The 12,268-nt window shown below is 41.5% G+C and overlaps 1 protein-coding gene across 3 annotated transcripts in view; it reads right to left on the bottom strand.

Annotated features, from left to right (window-relative positions):
• LOC111080409 (ubiquitin carboxyl-terminal hydrolase CYLD) overlaps positions 1–12,268 on the bottom strand; it is a 121,610-nt gene that overhangs the window by 20,568 nt on the left and 88,774 nt on the right. For 2 of the 3 annotated variants that reach the window (XM_041596045.1, XM_041596046.1), the window contains exons 5-7: positions 5,339–5,493; positions 5,064–5,282; positions 4,769–5,003 (exon numbers count right to left, since the gene is read on the bottom strand). The exons of the other annotated variant lie outside the window; for it this stretch is intronic. In XM_041596045.1, coding sequence (XP_041451979.1) covers positions 4,769–5,003; positions 5,064–5,282; positions 5,339–5,493 — 609 coding nt within the window. The remainder of the gene's footprint in view (positions 1–4,768; positions 5,004–5,063; positions 5,283–5,338; positions 5,494–12,268) is intronic. 3 annotated transcript variants of the gene reach the window in all.

The following is a 12,268-nucleotide window of genomic DNA, read 5'->3' as shown; positions in this document are numbered from 1 at the left end:
CAACTAAATGTAATATACTTAAGTTATGCGACAAAAAGAAGTGCCTGCTCTGAAAAAAGCTTTAAAAAAATACCAGATCAAAATAAATTATTTAAAAAAAATTATCACTTTCGCGGCTGGCGTCTCTGCTGACGTCGTCACGGATTGCTTTGCTGTCTTAACCCTTGGGCAGGTTTTTGTGAAGAATGATAACTTTTTCTCAAAGGCGTCTATCCACCATCCATTTCTGAGATGGTCTGTAAGCTTTTACCGCTCCGAAAATTTCCCAGTTATTCCAATATCCATCTAAGATGTTCTTAATCTACAAGTTTCTATACGGTATTTATCCGATAGTTCTCAAATGTAAAAATCTATCTGTCCCAACAGAGTTTGGGAGTCCACAAGCACGAGAATGAGCTTGTGAATGAAGAAAACGCCATTGCAAATTCTGCAATGTTCAGTTCAGATTTCTAAGGGAAAAAATTAAAAATTGTTTTTGAACGGAATTTGAATTTGTTGCTCTTTGTATTAAGGGCTCCATGCACAAGAATAGTACTCCTATATCGGGCGTACCAACGAGACGTACAGTGATTTTGTATTATACGGGTCGTCAAACTCTTTTGACCAACGCTTAATGAACGCTAAAACTCCCTTAGTTTTGTTCACCGTTGAAGAAAAATGGCTGTTAAAGCATAGCTTATGATCAAACAAGAAAATTCGATCCAGAGCATGATGTCCTAGAGAGTAGGAGACCAAATGTGGAGCGGTGAAACGTCTTAAGTTTGCACATAGAATGGTTAAAAAACAGTAGGTTAGAGTCTAACCGTTAGACGAACACCACTTGTTTAATTCATCAAAGTCAAGTTGAAGGCGAGTGTGCGAGTACCAATCGGAATAGGAAAAACAAATTTTGACGTCATCAGGTGCTCTAGCAGCTTTGGAATAGCAGATAGTTTCCCAATACCGCGGTAGTTTTTGACGTTAGATCTAGACCTTTTTTTGTGAAAAGGCATAAGGTAGGATTCGTTACAAATCAAAAGAAGGCAAGAACGTTCAAATGACAAATTAAACGGGAAAGTCAAAGTTTGGCATAGGTCTCGAGCGCAATACTTTTAAATGCAGCTCGGAACTTTATCAGGTCCTGCAGAGAAACAGATTTCAATCGATGACAATCCTTCAAAAACTGCGCTTTCTTCGAGTAAGGGAAGAACTACGTTGTTAACATGAGGAAGATGGTATGGATAAGGGGTGGATGAGTCGTATGTATGCGATGAATACGTCGATTGAAAGAAAGTGGAAAAATAAATTTGCAATACCTTGAGCTGAAGTTTCTGTTTTATTATGAAGAGAAGGAGGGAACGAGTTAGACTTACGTTTTGATTGACGAACAAAAATAATTTTTTGGAATCAGTACGGAAATTTGTACTACCTTGGTAAATATATTGGTTATAACATTGACTATTGACAGTAAGAAATTTAGAGCAAACAGACAAGGAGTTAGCAAAGTCAGATAAAGAACCAGTTCTCCTTTACTTTTTATATAGCCGGGAAACTTATTTTTTAGGTAGGACAGATACTTGGAGAGCCTGGGCGGTTTGGAGGGTACATGATCGGTAACTTGAGGAACATAGGTGTTGAGGGGAGAGCTAAACGTGTCGTTGATTGAATTTTCCGTTTATATCGGATAACGACTGAAGAAAGCACTAATCAATTTGCAAAAGATGTAAAGTTTAATCGGTAAAATTCGTTTTACGAAAAAACTTTATTCGATTTTTTGAAGGTATAATGTAATTAATATTCGAAAACTCGATAACTATAGACAAAGTTGGATGGTGTGGATCTTCAGTAAAAGACAGTCCTACCTCTGACAACCGTTGCCCGAAGCATCGCTGACGAAAGTGAGATAAAACAGTCTACTTCTACTGTTTTTGACGGAATCAATTTGGGCAAGGGATCAATTATCCCATCAACAAAATCATGTTGACTACCAGGTAGCAGAATGTTTGATTCATCCTGCTGCCAAGAAAGAAATGGTATGTTAAAGTCGCCCATTACTATAATCTGATCAGCACAACCTGAAGCAGAAACCACAGAATGAATGGCAGAAAGGTGGTTAAAAAAAACAACACCAACAGATTTAGGAAGAATATATGAGCAGGTTAAAAAGATAAACGTCGCTTCAATACGGATTTTGACTGCAACAAACTAAATTTCATGGGTGTTGCTAAATAGAAACAGCTCGGACGCAAAATCATTTGTTTTACTGTAATAAGAAATATATTGAAGCAAATTTCTGTTTATGTTGTGCATTGATGTCTCTTTGAAATGGTTATAATTTCGAGCAAAAATGATTCGTAGTTTTTTTTAATTGAACTGAAAGCATATTCGCACGGAACATGTCGAACGGGTCAAAAATTCCTAGTTTGATAACAGTTAAAAATATACCGTTATACCGTCTGCACACTGAGCCCATCCCGGGGGAATGGTGGGAATTTTTGAAAGATGTGAAACACCGATTTACACTGGTACCATCCACCATCCATGAAAAACAGCTGATGCACACAATTTGAATAATGAATATTAATAAAATTTTAATGATTGTGAATGTTATTGAGCACCAAAATATATTCTTGCACAATCTAATCATGTTGCTGGACATGGATGATGATAATGAGGCCAACATTGACGAGGAGAATATATTGGAATGGATATCTGTTTTGAAAACACTGAAGCGTGGTGTCAATGTGTGACTGCTTCTACTAAATCCAATGAATGTTTTAAATATAAATATATATTCTGTTTTTTTTTCGAGAAACGGTTTGGGACATTTTGGGAGAAAGATGTACCCGAAAACAACGAGGCGTTTTTTAAGGAAAGTTTTGTATAGCCATAGCATTGTATACTTTGGGCTCTTTTTCTGAGTACAGAACAGTCGGATATTGGCTGTCAGCCAATAGCGTGTGCAATATACTGCATGAGTTTTGCAGAGCATTCATAAAAAAATTCCCAGAGGATAGTCCACAAACCGAGTTTTTGTGCCTGAGACAATTCTGACATATCAGATGTTTGGTTGTTGTTTTTACCATTTTCTTGTCTTACATTTTCGTAGTTAGTTGCGATTTTTTGTTGTGAATGTGAAATATTTATGGTTGCATTTGAAAATTATTGAAAAAATACCGCACAGAAACGTGCGAATTAGAAACATCCCAGATGGATGGTGGAATAACTGGGAAATTTTCGGAACGGTAAAACCTAACGGACCATCCCCGAAATAGATGGTGGATGGTCGACAGTGTGAAAAGGCTATTCGACGAAATTAAACCATTTTCTTGTATTTTTATACCCGTACTAAAAAAGAGTTAAGGGGTATATTGTATTTGTGGTAAAAGTGGATGTGTGTAACGCAGAGAATAGCCTTAGTTTCGCTCTTTCCGGCTTTGGCTGCTTTTAAATTCGTGATTATTGAGCTAGCCCAAAGCCTCTTGGTATGACGGTTTCTTATCCTGCGTTGCAGTTCCACTGCCTGCCGAGGTTGACGGGAGTTCCCCGGTCTCAAGGCGCTGACCAGCCGTGATATCGCTCTGCTTGGCAGCCACCCTGATGCCCGGTTTGCCCACGGTGCCGGGGGGGCTTGGATGGGCTCGATTGGCTAATCGGAGCCCTCCTCGCAGCTTTTTCTGCCAGAAGATGGTGGACCGACTTAGTTTCCTTCCCCATCTTCTTAGGACCTTTCCCAGGCGTTGATGTAGAGGGATTGGCTTGTCCTTCCGGTACTTTAAAAGGAGTACCGAGCTCCTTTGCGGATTGTTTTTGCAATTTGTTTTTTAATTTGGCGTGTTGTTCCCACGAGTAGGCGGGAAGGGGATAGTCACCCGAGGCATATCCCGCTTGCCCCGGGAAGCCTAATTTAAACTGGAGGCCGGCAGGTATCCAGAGTTCACATATACAGCACCGAGCTCCCCCTCGGCCACGCATCCATTAGCATATCCCGTTTTACCGTGGATTGGGGTAATTCCATAAAGAGAGTTGTCTCCTCTCCGCCCGACTACAATTAGCCAGCATCCATGGCAGATACTTGACCGTACCAGGACCTGTTACCAGCCGCCCCCACAAGGAGAGTATAGTCGCACTTCCACCGGTGTGTACAGTTACGGCGGGTTACGGGTCGCTCGTGGTCCCCCGTATCCTAGAACCAGGAGCAAGGCCGCATCAGATCAGGGCAAGCCCTGACCCGAAACACCATTACCCCTAGTCCGAGGGTACAGCTATGGCGAGGCAGCCCTTTATCCGTTAGTCCCCCTGTATCACCCGAATTGCTGACGGCTTTCCCTCTCTGAGATCTAGGTGCTCATTAAGACGGACAGAAAGACATGGCTATATCGACTCGGCTATTGATGCTGATCAAGAATATATATACTTTATGGGGTCGGAAACGATTGCTTCTCTGCGTTACACACATCCACCTTTACCACAAATCTAATATACCCCTAACTCTTTTTGAGTACGGGTATACAAAGAAGCGCAACCTCTGGAAAAAGCTTTAGAAAAAATATCAGAATTAAAAAACTCTTCAAAAAAAGTTCTGCCATAGAAAAAAAAAATTATCATCAAACCATTTATAAGCCCTAAGTCTTTAAAAAAAAGTTTGTTTTGTTCCTTGAGGAACACTCATGTCGAGTAGTGTAATAAGTGTTACTTTTAGCACTAGGAAAAAATCAAAATAAATACATTTTATTTATTTTATTTAAATAAATTTATATAGAATTTAGTTTTCAATTATAAAACTTACAGTTTTCAATTATGTCTGTAACATCTAGAACTTGTGAGGGTAAAATTCTTGGATACATTTTGTAACTTTTTCCAAAACGTGGCATCTGAATAATGAAACAAGATGGAACTTCCTTTAGTTTAATGTTTGATGAATGAAAGCTTTGTTCAAATAGTTGCTGGACAGTTGGTAATGTTAGTTTTTCGTCTTTATCCACAAACAGTTGATAAAAATAGGAGTCTTGTCCTGAGCTGAGCTAAAAATAAAAAACTGAACTTAATGTAAATTCTCATCACAAAATTGAAAACAAACGCACTTTTAAGAATGGCTCAACGCGCATTATTTGTGACAGTAAACTGTTCAGGAACTCTTCAGGATCTTTTTCCTCGCATGTGAGACCACTTACAGAACTGAGTTGGTCTAATAGTTCACGCAGCTTCATAACGCGGTCGGATCGCACAAATAATTGTTTCCTCAATGGATTAACAATTTCATCACGCAAAACCTTTTGAACATCTCTGTAATGCTGAATATCCTGTTTGAAAAACCATTAGATTACATTATTTTCCTTGTACATATTTATTAACTTACTTTCGGTCCTGGACATCGGTACAGGATAGAATCAAACACACTAGTAAAAGTGAACATTGAAAATAATGTCGCATCAAGATAGCAAGAGTTATGATGTCCTTGTATACCTTTAAATTTTCCACAAATTTTCTGGAGCTCATCCGAACTATGTATTCCTGAAATCAATGATAAGGAGGTGTAAAATATTCCGACTTTAACCCATTCCTAGACATTGTACCCAAGCAAGTACAGAAAAGCGGCCACTTTCAAATATTCGTTACTTTAACTAGACAAATCGTTTTGCAAAATTCTTTTTGCGTTTCAATTACATAAACTGTGCTTAACAGCTAGGTGTACATTAAAAAGCGACAAAGAACTACGGTTGTTATTATTGAGCTTTCTTCTTCGTCTTCGGCAATTTTCAGTGAATGTTTGGCTCTGTAAAAAGGGTGTTGCGTTATAATTGGACAATTTTTTTTTTTGAGTTTAAAAATAAAAATATCTATTTGTTCATATCCGCATAGCCTTATGTCTATAGAATTTCAAAAACATTTTTTTTTTTTTTTTAATCCTTACACCTTTATTTTTTACTTTTAATTTAAATAGTTTAAGTTTAGATAAACGAGTACACCCGTAATAAGTCAGTTTATACATTTAAAACTTATGATTTATTTAGAATATCACAAAATTTTAAAAATTTTGTTCTACATCTACTTCTACAATGTATACTCTACATCTAACATGTAGATTATACCTGTACCAATTATATTCTACATCTTCTCCGCCAGCGGGCGCTCGCGTACATAATGAGGCAGAGTTTGCGAGCGAGGAAGAGAAATAGTAGCAGGTCTCTTGCTGTAGGAGGCGGGGGAAGCAGCTGAAAATTAATTTCTTAATTCTGGCTATAATTATGATCCGATCTGATTCAGATTCGGCAATCTGGTAAATATGGTCATATGGTTTTATCGAATCTTTAAAATTGTGGCTGCCACAGATTTTCGTCCTTTGTGGGGGTGAAAGGGGCTAATGCGAAATTTTAAAATACAGTTGTAACAGTGTGATGTCACCGCAGTCTGGATACAAAATTTGGTTGCTCGACACGGACATGGCTATATCGACTCGGCTATTGATGCTGATCAAGAACATATATACTTTATGGGGTCGGAAATGTTTCCTTCTCTGCGTTGCACACATCCACTTTTACCACAAATATAATATATCCATTATTTTTTTTTTGAGTACGGGTATAAAAACAGTCAACGTATAAGAGCACCAGCTCAGTAAAGACCACAAGCACTGTAACCAAAGTCAAAATGAGCCATGCCCGGCAAAAGCAACAAGACGAGCGTCAGCTCTCGCAAGCAAAAAACAAATCATACTTCTCTATCCGCTCGCCAAAGATAACAGTACCAACAAAAACTGCATCCCTGCAAGTAAACGAGGAGAGAGCACGCTCTATCTCCCCTGCATTGCAAAGTGGGTCATAAAGTGCTCAGTGCCCATCCCCCGACTCGTCCTGGCTAAACAACGATTTGCTAATATCTACAAGAACTAGTACAATTTCCTCGCTCAAAGCTGTGACTTCGACCACAACAAAGACAGCAACCACAACAACAACCACTGAAATTGCTCAGCGCCCGGTACTGTCGACCCACTGCGACAAGGCCCACCTCAACCAACCAATAAGTTCGAAAAACGCTAACGGAGCGTTAATTCAGACTGGGCTCGATCGTTATGTGCAAATCAAAAGAAAGTTGAGCCCACAAACTGCGAAGAATAATAATGCAGCTAAAATAACCAAAATAATCGAGAACACTGTGCTACAATAGATTTGCGATACTAAGTGTCTCATATAAAGATGAGATCGCCCAAACACCCAAGGCCAATTATGTTCGTCAGGCAAATTGTGCTGAACTGATCAAAAAAATAACTGATAAAATTGGCGCAAGCATATTCTATGTACCGTCCATAAGAAGGGGTAAATTAAATGAAACAAAAATACAAGTCAATGACGAACAAAACTATCCATCAGTGGCGAAGATATACCTCGAGTGGTTATCAACGGAATCGAATCAACAGTCCCAATTAATGAGATATTAGACGGACTTAACGATAAGGGCTTCAAAGTCAAAATGGCTGTTTGAGCGAAGAGGCGTCTCAGGGTGTCCCACAGACAGTGTCCAAGGATAAAACAGCTGCAGGTCCAAGTTCTTCAAAGTAGGGTTTATTCAATATGTATTTACAATGATCGCGTGCAAGACCGGTTTGCTTAGATTGTAGAAGCGCAAGTGCCGTCCAAGTCGAAGTCAGCTGCCAGCGGCTGTCGGCAGCGGAAGCGGGTGCGTGAGCGTGGTAAGTCTGAGCGCGCGAGAGCTCGTCACCGGGGGGAAAAACGCTCATAAGCGTGAGAGCGAGGGCAACAGCTTCCGTAGCTGGAATGCTAACAGTGGTGTGGCTGAAATGCCCACAGAGCTGTTGCCCCGCCAGCGCCGTCCTCACTCTGAACATTCTACCCACCCTTGCAGGATTTCAACGACCCTATATGCTCCGATTTTGAAGCAAGGAGGTTGCTGATGGACAGGGCGACAGGGCGGCTCACAGGAAGACGAGGGCGCACATCGGCGCTGTATGCTGAAGATGAAGGCGGCGGTGCCGCAGAGGAGCCAGATGGGTGCTGAGACTCGGGAAGGTGGAGTAATGTGTGGTGGCTCCGGTTACACACCTTACACCGATCACCGCTTCGGCAATCCTGGCCGGAGTGTCGGTGAGCCAGGCAATTAGTGCAGTAGCTGAAGTGGAGGACAGCTTGGAGCCTCCTTTCGGAATCCAGGCGGAGAAAGCGGAGGCTCGGAATCGCAAAATTTGTATATTAAAAAATGCCACTATGCGCGGAGTATATTCGGTAGTATGGAGTGCGGTATTTTTATGCGGGGTGTAGTATTTTTATGTATGTGCGGCCCGTTTATATGTATGTATAGAGTTGGCAATATAAATATATTGCCGCCAACTATGGAAATAAATTTATACATATGTTGATGGATGAAAATTAAGACACTTTATTTAAATTCTCCTTGCACCTGGAGTGTGCTAAGGTATATGTTTACTGGGGTGGGTTTTGTATCAAATGCCCTTGCGGAATGTGCGTATGTATGGATGTATGTATTTGGAACTTCAATATTTGGAGATCAGCTGCGGAGTTGTTGTTGTGAGCTGGAATGCACTTGCTGAACATTTTTCTTTTTAATTATTGTCACAATTAATGCACAGACAAAACGGAATTGAAAAACTACCGTAGCACTGGTAGTTGGAGTTGCAGGAACGGAGGACGGCCGGAATCGTCGATAATATGGCGGTGTCGAAAAGAAAGAAGCGACACGGAAAACGGATGGCACAGAAAGAAGAAATAAGTACACACATGTGAGAGTAAAACAGGGGTATGCACTTTTGTATCTCTTTATTACGCCGCACACGTCTTATTTTTCTTAATGCTCCTTTTCGAATGAGCGAGCGTCTTTTTTGGAGGCCGTATATTCCGTCTTTTTCCAGTGTGACCTTATATTTAGGGGTTATTCATATGCGATAGTGCTGCCGTATTGGCAGTGGGTTAATCTTATAGAGAGGGGCTGATAGGGGTTATCCTACCACACACATAAGAATAGATATATGTACCTATATCGCGGAACTCGGACTTTGCGGAAATTGGAAACACAAATCGCGAATGGAAGCGATTTGTGGCACACGAAAGTCGTACTTATCTTAGGATCCTCTGGTGGTAATGTCGAAGCGCCGATGCTCGAAGGCTGGATTCCTTATAATGAAGGCGACGGGGAGAATCCGGCTCGAAGGACCAATATTTGAGCGAAGAGGCGTCTCAGGGTGTCCCACAGATAGTGTCCTAAGATAACACAGCTGCAGGTCCAAGTTCTTTAAAGTAGGGTTTATTCAATATATATTTACAATGATCGCGTGCAAAGCCGGTTTGCTTAGAGTGTAGAAGCGCAAGTGCCGTTAAAGTCGAAGTCAGCTGCCGGCGGGTGTCGGCAGCGGGACCGGGTTTGTAAGCGTGGTGAGGCCTGCCCCGTAAAAAGGGAGGACCGTAGCAAAAAAAAATGTAGCAACAGTGGGCGAAACCATACTGCCAACTATAGAGGTTGTCCTGTCCATAAAGAATTGAAAAATCGCCTAAACCAACAAATAACTGCAGCTCAAAACCCAGTCTTCGACTAAACTTACCATATATACAATCAATCAAGGCGCAATCACATGAAATTCTACTATTAAGTCAATATCATCAATCTGTACAGGTATGGTGATGCTTCCAAGAGTTATAATTTGAATTTCACCAATTCCTGTTAGACATTTTTCACGTCCTGCCAATCTTTCTTTACCAATCTTCAAAAACACACTTCTGCGTAATAGACACAAGTCGGCACCTGTATCGACTAGTCCTTTAAACGCTACTCTTCCATACCTTACCGATTTCAACTCTAATCCGGAAGACGTGAACGTGCTTGATGGCTTAGTCATACCTTTCTCCAGAACTAGATTGGTTGCCTTTTCCTGTCTAACTGTCATCTCGACCTTGCATTGAGCTGTTCTCCCCCCTATGTCCCAACTGGTTGCACCTAAAACACCGGTTATCTTTATTTGGACAATCCCGTTTAATGTGCGAGTCATCTCCGCAATTATAACACTTTTTAAACTTTTCAGCACCTTTCACTAACTCTTTTTCTCCTTTGTTGAAGTGTGAGTCAAACTTCCCTTGCAGTCTCACTGACCCTGACATCTTCTGGTATGCCTCGATTTGCACCTTTAACTGCCTCATACTCCTAGCCTGATACAGTAAAGCCTTATTTGCATTAGAATCTGGAATCCCATTAACAAAATATTCGATTAAGCTTTCGTCCTCCATATCGATCGGCTTTGCCAACTCCATCAGAGCATACAGATACTCGTGCAACGTTTCGTTCTTTTTCTTCTGCCGTTTCCCTAGTCTACGATGTACCTCCGCTGATGACACCCTCACACCAAATTCGTTGATCAATGCACTCTTCAAACCATTCCAATCACGAATATCGCGCTGACTCCTTACAAACAACTTTGCTGCCCTACTGAGCAATTGTTTTGCATAAATAAACACCTGCAATTTGTTCCATTCCACCGTCAGCGCACACTCTTTAAGTTCTCCTATCCATTGATTTACGTCTGGAGAGCTTACACCTGAAAACTGCGACACACTGCCTTCTACATCTTTCAATGTAAACCAGGATCTACCTGAACTAACCATGTCTGCTTGACGCGTTGGACCCGATCCATTTGGATTTTCATCTCGCCTTTCCCTTCTACCCTGCTGTGCAATATTCGAATCTGCCGTTGTAAAAGATAATCCTTCATTAACGTCCTCTTGGATCTCTTCTTCATCACTCACTTCATCGTTATTCTGATTTGTCTGAATACCATAGTGAGCCAGCAGTCTGTCTTGCAACTCAGCTTTTCTTCCGTTTGTGTTTAAACCTATTTCGGCCAATTTCTCACGCAACCCTGCCACAGCCAATGCCAAAATCTCGTCTCTATTAATTTTTACCTACTTTTACAACAATATGAAAGAATAAGAATGGATCTATGCCGTTCGCTCAGCTAAATACAGTTTGAGAATCTCAGCGCTTCTTAGACCTTAATACTTAGCAGGTTCCGTTCCTCAAACTTTATGTTAATTATTATGTTATGTTATGCTATGTTATTAGCAAGAAAGCACCTAAATATCTTTCTGCTCCACAATTTTAGCAATGGCGACAATACGGCGGCTAGCCTAGAGCTACAAGGGACACGCTTGAACCTGGTGTCGTCCTACATGGCTCACGAGGAAAGCGATCCTCCCAGTGACCTCGTTCGCAAGATTTCCAGCGACAGCGAGAGGTCGGATACAAGCCTACTAATAGGCTGCGATGACAACCCTCATCACACCCAATGGGGGAGCTCGGATACAAATGTAAGGGGTGAGTCACTTTTCAGCTTCATCCTGAACTCCAACCTAATTATTGGTAATCGGGGTAATGACCCCACTTTTATCATAAAAAACCGTTATTATTATGGGTTATTGACCCCACTCTATTGTCTCACAAACTGTCAGACATAATGGAAAGTTGGAGAGTCCTAGAGGACCACTCCTTCTCCGACCACAGGTACATCGAGCTACACTAGCTATATTAATCCAAGGAAAGCCAACTGGGATATGTATAGTGCAAAAATGGAGGAATTACTCCCCCCCCTAGACACAAAATGCCCGGACACACAAGACGATCTCAATCGTCTTGTGGACAATTTCACGGAAGCTTGCAACAAGGCCTTCATGGCAACTTGCCCCCCAACCAAACCAAGAGGGAAAAAGAAACCCCCCTGGTGGTCTAAACATATAGATACCCTCCGGAAAGACTGCAGGACTCTCTTTAACAGAGCCAAAAGCAGTAGCGAGGAAGCGCATTGGGAAAATTACAAAAGTAAGCTAACCCTATACAAAAAAGAAACAAGGAGAGCAAAAAGGGCCTCTTGGCACAAATTTTGCTCCGAAATTGAGGATACGTCAGAAGCCGCAAGGCTACGCAAGATCCTGTCAAAAACATCCCCCTCGGTGGGATACCTCAAGAGAACGGATGGTACGTGGACTAACTCTAGTGAGGACTCCCTACACATTCTACTCGATACTCATTTTCCTGGGTGTACGACCATCGAGCCGGCAGACACCCCAAGTGAAGGCCCGCAAACCTCGATGGGGCACATCCTCACAAAACGGAATATTAGCTGGGCAGTAAACAGCTTTAAGTCCTACAAATCGCCTGGCCCGGACCAAGTCATTCCGGCTCAGTTGCAAAAAGCCGGGGACATGGCCATCAACTGGCTGCAAAGTATCTTCAGGAAGATACTGACAGTGGGAAAAATCCCCCGTGCTTGGCT

This window comes from Drosophila obscura, unplaced genomic scaffold, assembly GCF_018151105.1.
Source record: "Drosophila obscura isolate BZ-5 IFL unplaced genomic scaffold, ASM1815110v1 contig_9, whole genome shotgun sequence".
In the NCBI taxonomy this organism is placed as follows: Eukaryota; Metazoa; Arthropoda; class Insecta; order Diptera; family Drosophilidae; genus Drosophila; species Drosophila obscura.
This window is presented reverse-complemented; position numbering and strand designations above follow the sequence as displayed.